Source organism: Lonchura striata, chromosome 10 (assembly GCF_046129695.1).
Source record: "Lonchura striata isolate bLonStr1 chromosome 10, bLonStr1.mat, whole genome shotgun sequence".
NCBI lineage: Eukaryota > Metazoa > Chordata > Aves > Passeriformes > Estrildidae > Lonchura > Lonchura striata.
In genome coordinates, this window is record NC_134612.1 from 12,828,244 (window position 1) to 12,844,875 (window position 16,632).

General features: G+C 40.0%; 2 protein-coding genes across 2 annotated transcripts in view; one reads left to right on the top strand and one right to left on the bottom strand.

The window, feature by feature from the left end:
• The window catches only part of ATR (ATR checkpoint kinase), a 38,818-nt gene extending 24,186 nt beyond the window's left edge, over window positions 1-14,632 (bottom strand). Inside the window, exons 1-19 of the mRNA XM_031505647.2 lie at window positions 14,566-14,632; window positions 13,835-13,926; window positions 12,789-12,932; window positions 11,357-12,249; window positions 10,166-10,353; window positions 8,785-8,979; window positions 8,345-8,571; window positions 7,831-7,983; window positions 7,495-7,687; window positions 6,659-6,918; window positions 6,082-6,272; window positions 5,870-5,970; window positions 5,383-5,554; window positions 4,570-4,737; window positions 3,572-3,766; window positions 3,041-3,226; window positions 2,512-2,604; window positions 997-1,127; window positions 661-804 (exon numbers count right to left, since the gene is read on the bottom strand). Coding sequence (XP_031361507.2) covers window positions 661-804; window positions 997-1,127; window positions 2,512-2,604; window positions 3,041-3,226; window positions 3,572-3,766; window positions 4,570-4,737; window positions 5,383-5,554; window positions 5,870-5,970; window positions 6,082-6,272; window positions 6,659-6,918; window positions 7,495-7,687; window positions 7,831-7,983; window positions 8,345-8,571; window positions 8,785-8,979; window positions 10,166-10,353; window positions 11,357-12,249; window positions 12,789-12,932; window positions 13,835-13,926; window positions 14,566-14,624 — 3,785 coding nt within the window. The 5' untranslated portion in view covers window positions 14,625-14,632. The remainder of the gene's footprint in view (window positions 1-660; window positions 805-996; window positions 1,128-2,511; window positions 2,605-3,040; window positions 3,227-3,571; window positions 3,767-4,569; window positions 4,738-5,382; window positions 5,555-5,869; window positions 5,971-6,081; window positions 6,273-6,658; window positions 6,919-7,494; window positions 7,688-7,830; window positions 7,984-8,344; window positions 8,572-8,784; window positions 8,980-10,165; window positions 10,354-11,356; window positions 12,250-12,788; window positions 12,933-13,834; window positions 13,927-14,565) is intronic.
• Window positions 14,633-14,947: 315 nt separating this feature from the next.
• PLS1 (plastin 1) overlaps window positions 14,948-16,632 on the top strand; it is a 43,002-nt gene continuing 41,317 nt past the window's right edge. The window contains exon 1 of the mRNA XM_021536934.3: window positions 14,948-15,095. The gene's annotated coding sequence lies outside the window, so the exon portion shown is untranslated. The remainder of the gene's footprint in view (window positions 15,096-16,632) is intronic.

Genomic DNA, 16,632 nt, shown 5'->3' on the forward strand with positions numbered 1-16,632 from the left:
AACCCATCAAAAGTAATCAAGATATTAATATCAACATTCCTAAAAAAACCCTTTTAAGCTACAAAACGTAAGATGAAAAAGAATTATGACTCAACCTTATCTTCACAAAGGTTAAGTCACGAGAATTAAAGTATTTTGTATTAAACTTTGATTTTATTCTCAGTTGGTGTGACCATTTGAATGGAATGTATGAAACCTTACTCAACATAATAATCTGTGCACTTCACAATTATACCTCTATTTATTGAAGAAAATAAAGAACTCATTTTCTCCTCATTTCCAATTCTGTACACTTCTCTTTAGCTTAGAGCAAATGTTAGCAATCAACATTATTCTGTAGAGGGAACTAATTTTCCATATCAGCACAATAAGCACACTGAAGAAAACCTGGCAGGCTTCAGTGTCCAAATGGGTTGTAACTTGGCCACAGCATCATATATATTTATAAGGGCAATATAAAAACCCCTTTTCAGATGAGGCTATCACTTGTTACATTTCAAGACCTCAACACAAATCAGAGAAGGGACAATTTTATAGAACAATAACTATTTAGCAGAAAACAAGTTTTCTCCTCTCAGTGTTTAATGACTTGAACTTAGAGCTATCCCCATTCCTGTTGCAAGATTTAAACCATATAACTGAAAATACTTTGTGCAGTACCTGTTCTCCACTATGAGGAAGTGGAATATTGCTGTGGTTTCCTTGGGTTGGATATGTATGAGGGGCAATAACACTACTATCACATGGCTGAGCAAGGAGCCAAGGTAGGAATGGTCGAGACTTCGAACAAAGCAATCCCAGGCTCTAAACAAGAAAAGGCAACAAAACAATACAATCGATTATTTTCTCTGCAGGAAACATTTCAGGTGAGTCATAAGAAGCACTTTAAACTATTTCAGCACTGTGGTTTAGATTACTGTCCAGAACAAAACCAAACAGTATATTAAAGGACAGAAATAGCAGGGATGTCACTGTTTGGGTACACCATCAGTTCACCTGCAACACAGTTCTGGGAAGTCATCCTTGTATCTCAGAGCTGTTCTCAGCGTGGTCATCATCTTCACTCTGACAGAACTGATGTGTTTGGGACCCATGAGCATCATTAAAGACCTCAGGCTGTTTAAAGCCTAGACAGATGAAAGTAATTTTAGTGTATTAGATACTCAGGAAAACATGTAAGAGTTACATTTTCTATTAAAATCAGGCTACCCTTGCTTAAAAAATCATACCCTAAGACATCAAAATTAGTTTGATGTTTTAATAAAGAATTTGGGTTTAGAAAAAAAAGGGGGTGAATCTTTAATGATAAGATTGTCATACAACCCTACATTATCTAGGCTGTTGACAGATCATGAGGGAAAAACTGTGGACACCAAGGAGTTAATGATTACAGATGTCTATTATAAGACATGATTAACTATATGTCCTGAGCTGAAACGAGAAGGCTTAGGAAAAATAGAGGAAATACACAAACTTGCACTTAAAAGAAAAATCAAACCAAAAAACTCAACAGAGTTGATATATAGCTGCTCACAGAAGTGACTGGCAAGTATTAGGGATCAGGTAATAGCTTGGTTGTCAATGAAAGACAGAAGAGAAATACTGAGATGCAGGAGATATTTCAGTCACAGTAACACTACACCAAACAAGGCACTAAAATGTCCAGCATGACAGATCAGTAACACAGGAATAAACCTGAGCTTGAGAAAAGGTCATGCAAGGAGAAACTCACCACGAACAAAAAACAGAAAAAAAGAAACAATAGCAGGTGCAGCAACAGCAATGCTATATAAGTTAAGAAATTCAGAAAGCATGAAGAAAGGGGGCTATGAAAATGAGAACATCTTAACATGAATATCTGAAAATAAAAAAAAAACACCAGAGAAAATGCAGTCTGTCAACACAAAGGTTATGTACATTATAGCATTGAAAACCTCCTGCAGAAGTGATCTACACTCCATCTTGGAGGAGGCTAAAAGGCCAGTCTTGTGGTTAGAAGCACTGCTTCAGTAGGATTTTCAGTTTGTCTCAAGCTGTGAGCTCTAATTTCTCTAAATGCACTCTAGGGCAAAGCTTAAAGGAGCTGTTCTGTGAGAACCAAAACTAATCTCTTGGATTTCCATATTTTTTCTTTACCTTTCCCCCTTTGGTGTCCTTATATAACCCCATGCAGTAATTCCAGTTTTCTCCCATATGCCCTCATCCTCCCACTGGTGTTTGTTTCACACACTAAAAATCATACACTTGGATTTCTCCCCTATAATTCCTGATTGACTGACTTGTTGCACAGACCATTTCTGACTGAAATATGCAATACACTATTAAAGAAATCAAGAACTTTTGAGCTTACACAGAGGTCCTACTCACAGTGAGACCATCAGTTTTAAAGAATCATTTTGGGACCCTAGTATCTTTGAGACTCCCATGGATGTTGGATGATCACACAAGTCTGGAATATTATAACAGTCCTTGTTTATTTTTGTTTTAATATTCAAAATTAAGTTTACACACCATTTTTTTATCCTCAATGCCAACACTGGAACTCAGTAACTGCATGTTAAAAAAAGCCAAGATACCAAGCAATTTAGGTTGCAGATAATCAGCCTGCAGAGAGGAAAAAAAAAGTTAAAACCCCAAATAATCTTAAAATTAACACATTCCAAAGCCTAAGAAATTAAAAAGCAGGTATGAAATGCTAATTCTAAGATACATATGAGAAGAATTCCAAATACATAACTACTTAAGAAATATCAGTGCTATTGATAGACATCCCTATTAGGCTGTGGGTCTTGCTGTTTTGTAGGATGTTAGGATTTACATGTGTGCCGTTGGTTTGTTAGTGCACTTTCTGTTTTGATTTGGTTTTATGCATACTTGGTATGGACCTCTCTGTTACAGAAACACTTAATAAGAATATTAGCCTTTCTTCCACTTTTTGCCTGAAATAAGTGATGCTGAGAATGGCAAATTGTCTTCACTCTCACAATGGCCAAAAAGAAGTTCTTGAAAAAACTGAGCATGAATATTTTGATGTCCTTACCATTTGCTCTGGTGAGGTTATTTCCCTGGGTCCCTGATAGGGATCATCCTGAGAGGCAAATGAAGCCAATATGGACAGACCATTGAAGACTTGCTGGTAGTGCTCCCCGAGCCGCAGCAGTAATTCGTTATGCAGGCCCTGGTAGTCCTGTCTCAGCAAGCTGCCCAGCTCTATCTCAGTCTCATTCTACAGTCAAACACAAAGCCTTCATTCAATCACAATGTAATTACGGCACTGAGAGACAAGAGGCAATGGGCTCTGGTTGGTTTGTTATAGAAGCCAAAGTAAAAGCTTTCAAAGAGCTCAATGTTAGACAAACCAAGCTATTAGAATTTGCTAAGTTCATAAAATATCTTGGAAACTTTCCTCATTGCCAATGGAAGTGATTATAAACAATAAGAAAAAAAAATTTCCATATGCAATTTCCCAACCTCTGCTTTGCAATACCTTAATTTAAATAAAGCAGAAAGCTCACTATACATCAACTGCTGCTCCTAATGTGCAGTTGTAACAGAGAAAATGCCAATTTACCTTGAGGTAATGCAGTGCCCGCTCCAGCTCATCCTTGGTGCAGGAACAGACCAAGTGAGAGAAGATGTATTTGAAGTTATTGATTAAAATCTCCCTTCGGTTCACATTCAGTTGTTTTGCTATGGTTCTGATAAGTGTGGAGGCTGCAGGACTGGCTTTGGCTGCAAGGTCTGGAAGCAAAACTTGCAGAGTCCGCTGGTAAACAAAGAACTACAGTTAATGGAAAAAACAAACAAACAAACCCTCCAAAACCCCAGGGTTAGGCTAAGTTCCATTTGTGTCAGTACCACAACATGTGTCTGGTCATAATTATGACCATAGGTATGAACAGAGAAAATATTTAATAAGATTAATATATCTAGTAAATATGCAGATAGAAATAATTACTTCAGGAGCTGCTTCATCTAATCCATACTAAGAAATATGTAAACAAAAAGTAGGCTAGCATTTTTGTATCAACCCAGATTCCGCACGAAAGGAAATCTTAAAAATACCCAAAGAAACCAAAAAGCCAACATTCCCACACACAACACTCACCCAGCCTATGATTCAGCTAGAACACTGCTGGCTTAACAGTTGGGCACTTCCCATCTACCAACAAGCAAAACACAAATATGATTCTGAAGCTACTGGAACAATTTACCGGAATTTTAAAGTTCCAGTAAAACAGATATCTAACAGATCAAAAAGATCTGTATCCACAGAATGGTAACTTTCTTCTGAAATAAGAAAGCTGACACCATGCAAAATCACACCTTACAAAGGATGCCTCCAAGTGCACCAAATCATCAATACAGACATACTTAATGAGCATTCTAAACTTTAGCTCCTTATCCATCATACTTGAGTTGGCACTGTAGCCATCCCTCTAAATCTCCTTGATAAAACTGTTCTTCTGCACTTGCACTCTCACTTGCAGCATTCCCAAGAGAAAGTGTGGATTAAAATTGAAATTCACAAGCACAAACACAAAATATCAAAAGGACTGACCAACTTACTGAGAGAAAGCGATTTAGATCTGGAAAATCGAATACACTGGCAATCTCAGATAACATGTCCAGAGCCATTTCTCTCTGGTGAGCAACTGTTTCTTTCTGCAGTTCATTGCCCTGGCATGGAGCACTCAACACCACCATCTGGCTGGAGTGCAGGGATTCCACTAGAAACTAAACATGAAGAAATAGGTATTTAGTATTATTTTCCTCCCTGTTCACGCCCTAAAATTAAACACAGAAGTTTCACTGGTCTTTCTATGCATCATTTTCCTCTCTCATTTATTGCACATAGATCTATGATTATTACTTTGCAACAGAACTGGATTACCCACTTAATAATTACATTCAAATTTGCAACTCTGGATTCATTGCATTACTAAAAAAATATTCAAAATTACAAAGATCTGCTTTTGACAATTTTCTTTTTAAACAGAACTTCTTGTCATTAGATAATGGATATTACGAAAAACCTAAATCAATCATGGCAGAATTATGCCTGTGCAAGGCTGACTTCAATTACAATTTTAAACCATAGTGTCTTGCAGCAATAGTACTACAGAATGCAAGAGCCTCTATTTCAGAATGAATAATCTAGGAAATAAAGCAGAGAAGCAACATTACTGAGGAGAGATCACAAAAAAGTTAAAGATTTCCCATTAGTTCCTGAATGTTTTAGAGTTTTTCCTTAAAACAATTTATTTCTTGTCCTATTAGATTTCACTTAGAGCAATACTGCAATTTTGACCTTGACTTCCATTTTCAAACTATACACAAAGAACCCAAATATATGCACTTTCTAAACCACACTCTTTTTACCTGACAGATTGGCTTCTTGTACTGACTGAAAAAAGCCTGGAGTTTTATGGCCTTGGCTGCTGCCAGGGCCCGGATTTCCGTGTACGCTGCTCCGGCCACCGAAGGTGACTTGGACAACAAACAGTGCAACAAGTGCAAGAGGGCAAATGGTACCAATTCTCCTTTGGATGCCCTTACAAAGTAAGTAGAATAAAAAGGATTAAAAAGTAAAACGGAATTGTTGCATTTATAAAATGACTTAAGAACATGCAATTGACATCATGCAAAATGTGTCATGCTTGTATTTGCATGGCTTATCTGTATTTCCTATGACAGGGCAGAAGAAAATGAGGAATGTCGCACAGGAATCAACAGCTCTGTACAATTGCAATGGACTCAGGGAAAGGATGACTTCAATATAAGTAATTTAATCTTACACTTAAAGAAAAGGCACTTTGTATTGCAAACTGACACAACTTAGCAGTTTTCAAGATACTATCAAAAATACCTTCCAATATCTCCTGTAGTGACAATCAAGGTATCTTTAAGCTCATTATTTCTTGACATTTTGGCATTTGTGTAGGCTTCTTTCATCCTTGAAACAAACAGCTGGTACACAGGAAAACAAAAACAAATTAATGTTAACATTTGACACTACAAAACCATAAACAAAAACCATAGTAAGTTAGGAACAAAACACAAAAATAAACATGAATTCACCTCTTTTACAAATCCTTCTTCAGAGTCTAAGGATTCTAGTATGTTCTTGATGCAGTTACTGAAAGCCACTCTTACATCTTTGTCTGGATCTTCCATTAGACTTAATAAAGACCCAACAAGAGTCTTCACACTAGACTCATCAGTATTAAAATCCAGGTGTTTGCAAAGATGAGGTATATTTTCTATAAATGCTGGATGGCATGGTTGGAGGAGGAAAAAAAAACCATACTTTTAGTACTTTTTGAAAATCTACTGAAGTGCACAAAAGAGTGAGGCAAATAAACCATGAAGTACACTTTATTTTTTCAACCAAAAGAATAAATCTTGTAAAACCTAAGAAAATATTTAAAATTCAGATTTTATCAAGTATTATATTTTTAGATGTAGCCCTAGACCAAATTTAAGCCACTGACAACATTAAATATCAGCAGTGATATCAATTGAAATACAACACTTCAAACATGAGTAGAATTATTAAAATCCAACATAGAATAAAAGGAATGGGGAAACGTACAGATATAGTGACTTAGTACCTCAGATGGAAGTGTAAAATGTTACTAAAGGTAAAGCCACATACCTAGCTTTACTGAACTGGGTGCTTTGCCCTCAAGTAGAATGAAAAAGGGCTTGAAAACACTGGCTTGCAGAGAAGAGGTTCTTCCATGAGCAGAAGTCACAGTAAGGCTGCTACACAAAATATCATGAGTAACATCCTTAATTGCAGAGTCTGCTAAGAAAGGCTGTACATGGAATGGACCAGAAAGACAACAAGATAACTTCCCAACTATAGCAGCACAAGCCTCCTTGACTAGCTCAGATTCATCTTTGATTTGATTTCTGAAATGGAAAGAAAAATGAAATCATTTTAATAAATCATTTACCTAGAAATCTGTTTTTCTACATTGTCTTAGTTCTCTAACTACATTGAGAGTACTATCAGGACAGGTTAAGGATCTGTCTCACTAAATCATCTTTTTCCTTTTCAGATCACCCTCATGTTCTGTTAAATGTTTGAAGTAGCACTGGGCATGGTGAGGCTGGCATGCAGTAAAGAAGAAACTGAAGACTAACACAAAAGGACAGAAGACACCAAGATATATATGAAAAAGGCAGAGAAGCTGCAAAGATTTTAAGAGACATATGGATACAAGATGGATTTCACTGACAGAGATATCTCCCTTCCCTCCCTAATTTAAATTGGGGTCTTCAGCTAGCAAAGGACCTTCTATACTGAGATGGTAAGTGAACAGTATTCTGTCACACAGACATCATCATGGGCACCTATTCTGATTTCTGAAATTAAGATCTAGCAAATTTCATATGAAATAAACATTTATTTTGTGCTTATACTCCATTTATTATTTGACCATTTTTCTTTTTGCACAAAGACAGAAAAGCTGCATAAATACATACAAAAGAGCTCCGGGAATCATGCTGCAGGACTGTACAGGATGAAGCAGGAGAGAGAATCCTTTAACACAAGTAGCCCGAATTATTTCATGGTGACTTTGTAATGCCCAGTGATAAACTGATTTTCTCCAATCCAGATGAATGCTTCTTGGGAAGAGAGTTAAAAGAAACACACAGTATGACTGAGTTCGGGGTGCTAAAGAGAAAAAAAAAAGCAAGCAATTACTTGATTTAAACTTTTAATACCATCACTTATCATGAGAAGGCAAATAAAATAAATTTACTTTAGAATAATCATTCCAAAGTGGAACTAGGCTTTATATACTTTAACATACTTACAAAAACTCTGTGCAGCTTTTTGACTCAAAACTACAGGACCAAATCCCCAGATAGACGGCTTAAAAGAAGACTCATCAGGATGGCTGTAAATCCAGGGTAGAGACAGCAATCCACATAAGTCATCAAGAATCTGATCATCCAGTGGAATTTTCACTAGGGGGAAAAAACAACAAAACAACAACAAAAATATACTTTTTCAGCTCTATAGAGTTTATAAAACATTTTATGTTCTTAATTTACTATAAACTATTACTTTTTCTATCAAAAAAGATTCATAACATTATTCCCACATGTTGATATCCTACTTCTTAGGCATGTAATAACAAATCATATAGTGCTAAATCATAACCTAAATCTCCTATAATAACCTAGTAACCTAAAAATCTCCTAGAAAAACCTAAAAAATCTCATTAAATAGATGCAACACATGAGTAGCAGAATGAACGTAACTTTGGTATCTCTGGATTTGTGTGAAGACTTTTCAACTTAAAGACAACCTTTAAGGGTTTCTTACCTTGTGCATATAGCAAAGCATCAAAGATTTTTACCATTCTGTCAATCACTTGTTCTAGATTAACAATCTGCGTAGCAGCCTCTAACAGGTTTCCGCAGACTCTCACTACTCTTGTGGTAAGATCAGAGGAAATCCACTTGAACTGAATATTCACCATTGAATCCAAGGAGCTTGGAGTATTCTTACACGTATCAGAGTTACATGGATGAGACACTCCACGTTCTTTACTGTTAAAACAGAAATCACATCAATGCAACAAATGCAACAAACAACATTTAATATTAACTGCTTGTAAGCCAAGTCAGTATAAAAATGTACTTCTTCAAAATGTACAGGACCCACCCAATATTGATCCTGATACACAGACAAGCATTAATTACACAAATTGTAATGAGTTACATGAAACTCTTGGTCCCACAGCTTCCCCTTGGTACTTTTACCTGGTGGAATCTGTTGGGGGAGAACAATGAACTATGCACAGAGCAGCCAATCGCAGAATTACAGCAATCCCTTCCACAGTCTGAAGAACATCCCCTGGCAGAACTTCTTCCTCAAGGACAGATATTAAGGATGCAGCTTTCTTAGTGATGGCATTCCACAGAGCACTCTTCAGTTTCATGTTTACAGGGCTAAGTCTGCAATTTGACCTTATTAATTATTTTCCAACATATACTTTATTTCAGAAAAGATAATCGTAGCAAAACCAGAACTAATCCATATTTGATACAGGATTAGGAAAATACCAAATGAAGCTTTAGCTTAAATGTGTTTTTTGGAAGGAAAATATCCTAACTCTGAATTTTAGTATGACTCATATAAGACTTATCTGAAAGGCTATAAATGCATAACTCTACAGTCCTTGGAAGGTCTTGGCAACTATAAAACAGTAAACGTTATGCCCATCATTGAGAAAGGCAAAAAAAAGAGAATCCAAGGAACTACATGCCTGTCAGCCTAATCTTATCCCTAGGAAAAAGTCTTCCTTGAACTCATTTCTACCTGCATGAGGGACAAGAAGGAGACTGGAAACAGCCAGCATGTATTTATGACAGGCAATTCATTCATTCAATTCCTTTCAAATGAGACAGGCAGCTCTGTGGAGAAAAGTGGGTTGCATGTTCACAAGACTTCAACTGTCTACAAAAATAGGCTGACAAGATCTTCATGAAGAAGACAAGTCCTGCAACTGGCAAAAAAAACCCCAACAAACCCTGATGCAATAGAACAGACAGAGCTGACTAATGAATGAGCAACTTTGGAGAAAATGACGCAGCAGGCTGGTAGAAAAGTGGAATATTAGAGCAAGTGTGACCTTCTTTCAAAGAAGGTCAACTACACCCTGGGCTGCACACAGAGTGAAGGCTGATCACAAGCCCACCCCTGAAGCACAGCATGCCCAAGCCAATTCTGAGTGTCCAAAGACAAGAAAGAGATCAACTGCTGGCACAAGTCCAAGATAATCATGGCGCACAGCACAAGCAGAGGCTGAGAGAACTGGTTTTGTTCACCTGAGCATAACTTGTCTTAACTAGACCTGCTTTAAGTACATCCAGTGCAACAGCACAGCCACACACAATTCTGTCACACTATGGATGCTCTCAGCATTGTTTTCAGTGTGAAAAAATGAACAAAATTTTCATTGAACACATTCAAAACATTCTCTTTAATTAAAGTTTGGCTTAAAAATCACCAGTAGATTTTGATCCCTCAAAATTTAATTTTTTCCCCCTGAAGCTCTTTCAATCTGTTAAGAAGAAACTGCCTCAAGAAGTTGTCATTCATTATTCAAATTATTATAAAAGTAGTTACTAAGTGTCATACATTAAAGGTGCAGGTGATTTCTTTTGGTGTTTTGTGGGTAGGCTCAGTCGTCGTCTTTTCTCTGGAACTTCATCATTGCTGCTGCTCCACCCATCAGTATCTGAGCTCTCCAGCTGGTTCTGCTGAATCTCCTCAAAGATTTCTTCTGCTTCTGTTTTTAATGCTGTATACAGTGGACTCACCAAATACTGGGATGGACAAACAACAGAGGTACCATGATGTATGCTCTGCCTTACTTAAAGATTCGGCATTATCGCTTCTGATTTAAAATATTAAGTTGCAAAATATCATGGTAAAAAAAAGCTCATAAATACTTTTCCATTCAAAAAACTTAATTACAAGATGAAAGCTCTTATGAGCAATAAAGTTTCCTGTGCTGCTACCAGAGAGGATGCAGCTTCTTCAGCTCTTTTCCAGTTCCTGCTGTAATACCTTGCTAACAAAACCATCACAGAGACACACAACGTTCAACAAACAGGTAGGATACACAGATGAATATATGGAATAGAGGCACTCAGCATATCAACAACTCATTATCAAAACCTTGTTATGCTTCTTAACTAAAACAGTGTTTACTTAGGTTGAGTATCACGAAGAAATTTTTTATTAGGAGGGTGGTGACACACTGGCACATGTTGTCCAGAAGTCGTAGATGCCCCATCCCTGGAAACACTCAAGGTCAGGTTGGGAAGGGCTCTGAACCCTGATCTAGTTGAAGCTGTCCCTGCTTATTGCAGGGAGTTGGACTAGTTGGCCTTTAAAGGTCCCTGCCAACATAAACCATTGACTCAATTTTAATTTAATCTTTTCTGTCTACCTGTCTCTAACAAACATGACTAAGAGCAAATGGTTGGAAAGGAAGAGCATCTCAAACTACTGCACACTACTTGCAAAGCTGCCCTCATATGAGTGCACTCTGGGCTTTACTCCCATCTTGTATCATGATTATGGACAGACAGTTGTGCCTGCATAGCTTACAGTTTAATACACCTGAAAAACAAGAGTTCAGCTACATCCAACAGATTTAAGAACCCTGACCTATACAAACATGTGAAACAGTTGAGAAAAAAGGAGTATCAACCTAAACGTGAAACTAAAAATTAAATTTCCTAGATTTTCGTCTTTGCATAGGTATAGGTTTTTGTATATGATCTATTCATACAATAAATTCAGTTTTTAAAATAAACCTACCTCTTGTTCTTCCTGAGTTCCAAGCACATTCACAAAAATTCTACATATGGCAGTGATACGGGCTTTTCTTATTTGTAAGGCAGATTCATAGCCAGTCGGAACAAACTCCAGAAAATACTGCAGTATATGGCAAAAAGCAGTTTTCAGCTTTTCAGACTGAAGGCACCTAAAAACATCCCCTTCAAACCATGAGCAGAGCTTCTCTAGCAGCATATTCAAGTAGACAGGTTCAATATTTTTGTAAGAATCTGCTTCAAAAGGCAGCAATGTCCTCACCAACAGTAAGAGTGGTTCTCCAAAGAGTTCCGATTCCTCAGTATCCATTTCAAGTGCTGAATGTAGAATTTCAAAAAAGACCGTGAAGAAAACACTGGCCAGCTGTTCTGGAGGTCCTCCTAAATGAATTAACTTCACCAAAAACTTCATTGCCAAAGTTTTAACTTTTGGACTGCCATACTCTAACAGTGAGCAGCCTATCCCCCAGAGAATAATATCTTGTCTTACAAAAAAAAAGATATCTGCAACAATATTTGTCAGAATAGACATCAATACAACTTCCAAATATTCTATATTTGGCATACTCATCAGCTGTAATGGTGCCAATCTTAAATATCCCACTTTGTCACTTATATTGCTGGAAAATCTCTGTACAGTCACTGGCCAGACGAGTCCATCTCCCCAGAGATGCTTCTGTGTATCTCTTTCATGCAAGATGATTAAGTCTTGAAAAAGCTGTAGCAAGTCTTTAGTTAGTGCTTCAAAAATGGAGCCATTCTTCATTTTAAACAGAAAAAGTAAAGAGCAGATGACATCACAAATGTTCTTGTGCAATGTGTTGCAGCTTGGAGCTGCAGCAATACGAAGAAGCCTTGTTATGATCCAGTTACTAAATTCTAGGACAATAAAAGAGAATCTTTATTATTAAGATAAAAACTAAACTCTCCAACTGAGAACCTCCCTAAGAGCAGATTGCTTACCACTAAAACTAAACACATTGAGAGAAATGCATGTAGGCATCGTAAACAGAGTCTTCACTGGGATATTTATTCAGCAGATCTCATTGAAAAAGAGGAAAAAAAAGAGGGGGAAGAACATGGGGGTTGGGAATGTAAGACACACACTTTACAGTGGAATTTCTAGACATTTTCCTCTGTCCAAAAAACACCCTCAGGCAATGAGTACATGTACACCATATCTCATCAACAGTATATAATGATATATCTATGCAATGGTAATGGATAATGTCAAAATCTGTCCCGAGAAATTTCCATTATCACAAGTGTTAATCCATTCACAATATTCAAAGTCTATCATCATATTAACTTATAAATTTATAATGATCAACTTACATATCTGCCTTTTTTCCCATTCTGTTGCAAATTTAAATCTTGAAAATACCAAGCTTCAACATAAACATTTTCAACAAACTCACCAATGCAACTGCATTCAGTTTCCTCCTGATTTCCATCCACATTTACAAACATAAGTGGGGAAGACTTCATGATATGTTGAATAAAATCCAGCAACATCACAGAACTTGGCTGTGAATCTGATTTCTTAATCAGTTCCAAGGCAACTTAAAAAAAAAAAAAAGAAGAAATCAGCATGGCAATAAACCACATAAAATTGCGCTTACACTTTATGAGAAAATAAAAAATATAAAATATTATGATATGGTATTAAACCCTTCAAAATATTTATTGAAAATATGTTTATTAATCTATGAAGATAATTGTATGCATATTGTAACCCTCTCTGTGACTCCAAACTGTATGAAGAAAAGTATGAATTACTTATTAAATATTATTAACCCCAAACGCATTAACATTCAGTTAAAATTCTATCCAACTGTGTATTGAGTGAAGAACAGCAAATACTTAACATTTCCCTAGGTTTACAGTCTTGATAAAAAAACAATGCTGGGAATTGTTTCAAATGCCCAGAATATAAAAGGTTTTAAATGGCAAAGTCAGCTTACTGAAGCAGAAAGTTTAACAAAACACTGAACATATCTAATGCTGCTCCATTGAAACAGGTATCTGACTCGTATCAGATTTATCCAGATCCTGCAGGGATCCTATCCAGTGTTAGTTAGAACAAGAAGGAAACTATCTGAGATTCAGACAAGATTTTAGTTCTGAAAGACACATGTGAATATTAAGAATTGCAAGCTCTGTTACTCATAGCAGTGACATTACATGACACTCCTGCTTTTCAATGTTGTGAGCATTCGTTTCCATACAACCCTGCACTACACTCACCCCTCCTTCCTTGGGGGTCTGTGTGTATGGTTTATTTACAAGGGAACTTCACATCCCAATGCGAAATACTTCATCACTGACTTTATTAAAAACTAGGTAATAAAATGGCATTGTATTCAACTAAAACTTTCTTAATAGTGTCTTAACTTTTATTTTTGGCAGGAATTACTTAAAGTATAAAGCAGACAGTTTTATATTAGAGGATTGCAATGCTTACCAACATCTACATCTGTAAGAATTCTGTCAATGAATTGGCAAAGTATTTGTCTTGGTTTCTGCACAACTGTGTTGTATTCTTCTGGACTAGCACTGCAATTAGAATGATATATTGATGTTACCAATTGTAAAGTACAAAATAATAACTTGGAAGTCTATCTCAACAGTTTAATGTTAAACACTCATTTTCTTCTAGAAGTCTTCAAAAATAAACATAAATGGTTTTCTTGGTGGTGTATAGTGGTTTGAAGGTGGGGGGAGGCGTGGTTGGGGTTTTTTTTCAATTTTCTTGTTTTAGTGACTGGCCTGTCCCACAGCAATCAGGTCTCGTAGGGTCACATCTTCGGTATACAATTGTACCTCCACATCAGCTCGCTGTTTATTGCTGTACAAAGCTACAGTGCCCGTGCTGCCATTAACACTGCAGAGGCCGGCATGCTGCAGCTCGCGTGGCTCTCAGCGAGCGCTCACAGCACACGCAGCCTCGGACCGGGCACTCTGAGGCACCAGGCCGCTCACGCCGGGATGTGCCAGCGCCACCCGGGAGGGAGAGAGGAGCACCGGGCAGGTGGCGGGAGAAGGGCCCAGCTCAGGTGAAGGCGCGGGCCCGGCCGCAGGACACCTCGCACACCTCCTTGTCCCCCTCCCCGCCACACCTGCCGGGCGCGCCTCCCCAGCGCAGCCAGCCCCGCACACACACGCCCTGCACGGCGGCCGCCGGGCCCGGCCTACCCGGCGAGCTCCCGCAGCGCGGGGATCATGGAGGCCATGCCCAGGCCCTGCTCCGCCATGGCGCCGCTTTGAATCAGGCGGGCGGCGCGGGGCGGGCGCGGCGGGACGGCGGCCGGCGGGGCCCAAACCTCCTCCCCCGGCGCTGCTCGGCTTTAACCGCTTCGTCCCCGGGCGCGGAGCGGCCGCGGCGGTTCCGAATCGGTCCCCGATGGCTCCCGCGGACCCCGCGCCGCCCCGGCGGGGCTCTGCTGCGCGGAGCGCTGCACGGACAGGTAACACCCAGCGGGGCCGAGCGCACCCCGCCCGGCCTCGGCCGGTTCGGCAGCAGCACTGAGGGGCCACACGGTCCCGGCGGGCGCCTGGCGGAGTACGGGATGCGCGACAGGAAGCGCCGCAGCGCTGGAAGTGGCTTAAGCGAGGAGGGGAGCGCCCGCGCTGTGAGGAGAAACTTCGCTGCCAAGGGAGCGCTCGGTGCAGCTCCCTCTCCGCCCGCCGCCTGCCCGCCCCGGCGGGACGCACCCGGGTGTCAGGTGCAGGACAGCTCCGCCGGCCGCCGGGACCGGCCCCAACGCCCCCGGCCCGCCCCCGCCATCGCCCCGCCCGCCCGGGCTGGCCCGCGGCAGCAGGTGGTGGCGGGACCCGGCGGGCGCCGGCGCTGCGGGACGCGGCCGCGGGGCAGGTGGGCAGCGAGCGGGGCCGGGGCCGCTCTCGGCTGCTGCCGTGTGCCGGGGCCGGCGGGAGCGGGGCCGGGGCCGCTCTCGGCTGCTGCCGTGTGCCGGGGCCGGCGGGAGCGGGGCCGGGGCCGCTCTCGGCTGCTGCCGTGTGCCGGGGCCGGCGGGAGCGGGGCCGGGCCGAGGGCGAGCGGAGCCGGCGGGCGGGCGCGTTCGGCAGGTGAGCGCGCTCGGCGCTCCTCCGCACAGGTAGTGGTGAGCAGCGTGTGTAAGATAGAGCTTTTCTCTTTTGCTGTTGTTGTTACTTTCTGAGCACATGTTGCTTTGCGTTACGTTTCTTTTGCGAGCCGTTGGCGTGTGTAGAGTTCGGAAGGTGCCGCGGAGAGCCCCGGAGGGACGCGAGGCGGGCGCTGAGCGGGAGCGTGTGGCCCCACCTGGGCAGCGAGTCCCGAGCGTTCAGGAGAAAAAAGAATAAAACAAGGGCTTATGGGCAGGTGTGAACTGCAGAGAGAGTACGCGAGGGGACACTCAACTCTGAGCTTTGTTTTTGTTACTATGAGCTCTGGCTCTTTATGCATTTGTTTGTGAAGTTTGCTTAGCGTTGTTTCTGGGTTGAAATAAAATCCTCTCGGAGGATAATTCTCTTGCGTGTTTCCACTGTGCTAGGGCTGTGTCGCTTGCATGTAAAACAGCCCACGTGTGTTTCAATTACTTGAACCATTTCAGATTAATGCTTTCGGGAACCTATTGCTATATTTCATTCAGAGATAGTTATTTTTATTCTGCAAAATATATGTTTGTCATTTCAGTAAAATTCTGCTGGCCTCTTTAAAGGCCGGTAAATTGGCAAGGACCTAAAATACTTAAAGAAACTTTACAAAATATAACTGGGTTTTATCTTAGTTTGGTTTTCAGCATGTATTGCAATGTGTTCTACTAGCTAACTTTGTAAAATGTTAGTCTTTCTAGAGTAATTCCTAGAGAAAAAACAGGAACCCTGTTTTATGTGGTTTGTTAAAGTAGGATTTTAATGGTTCAGAAAGACCAAGTACATCTGGGTTTTGTTATCAGTGTTATTTTGGACACAAGATTTTCTAGACCATTTCAATTTAAAGTATCTATTGTTGTGAAAACAATGTTCTGAAGTGCAAATTTCCAAGACTGAAATGACAGTCACACTAAGGAAGGTGTAAACTGTACTGCATGCCAATTTAATGTAGAGTTAAAACTCATGTATCAGCCCTGATGAATGTAAGAGAGAGCAGGATACTGTTGGTATATTAGGAAGTTCAAGAAGACCCTGTTATCCTAAGAAATAAGCTAAATTTAGTGAATCATAAGGTGATTGGTTTTGCTGGTAAAACATAGGTGTGGTACATAAAGTGCTTAATTTTAA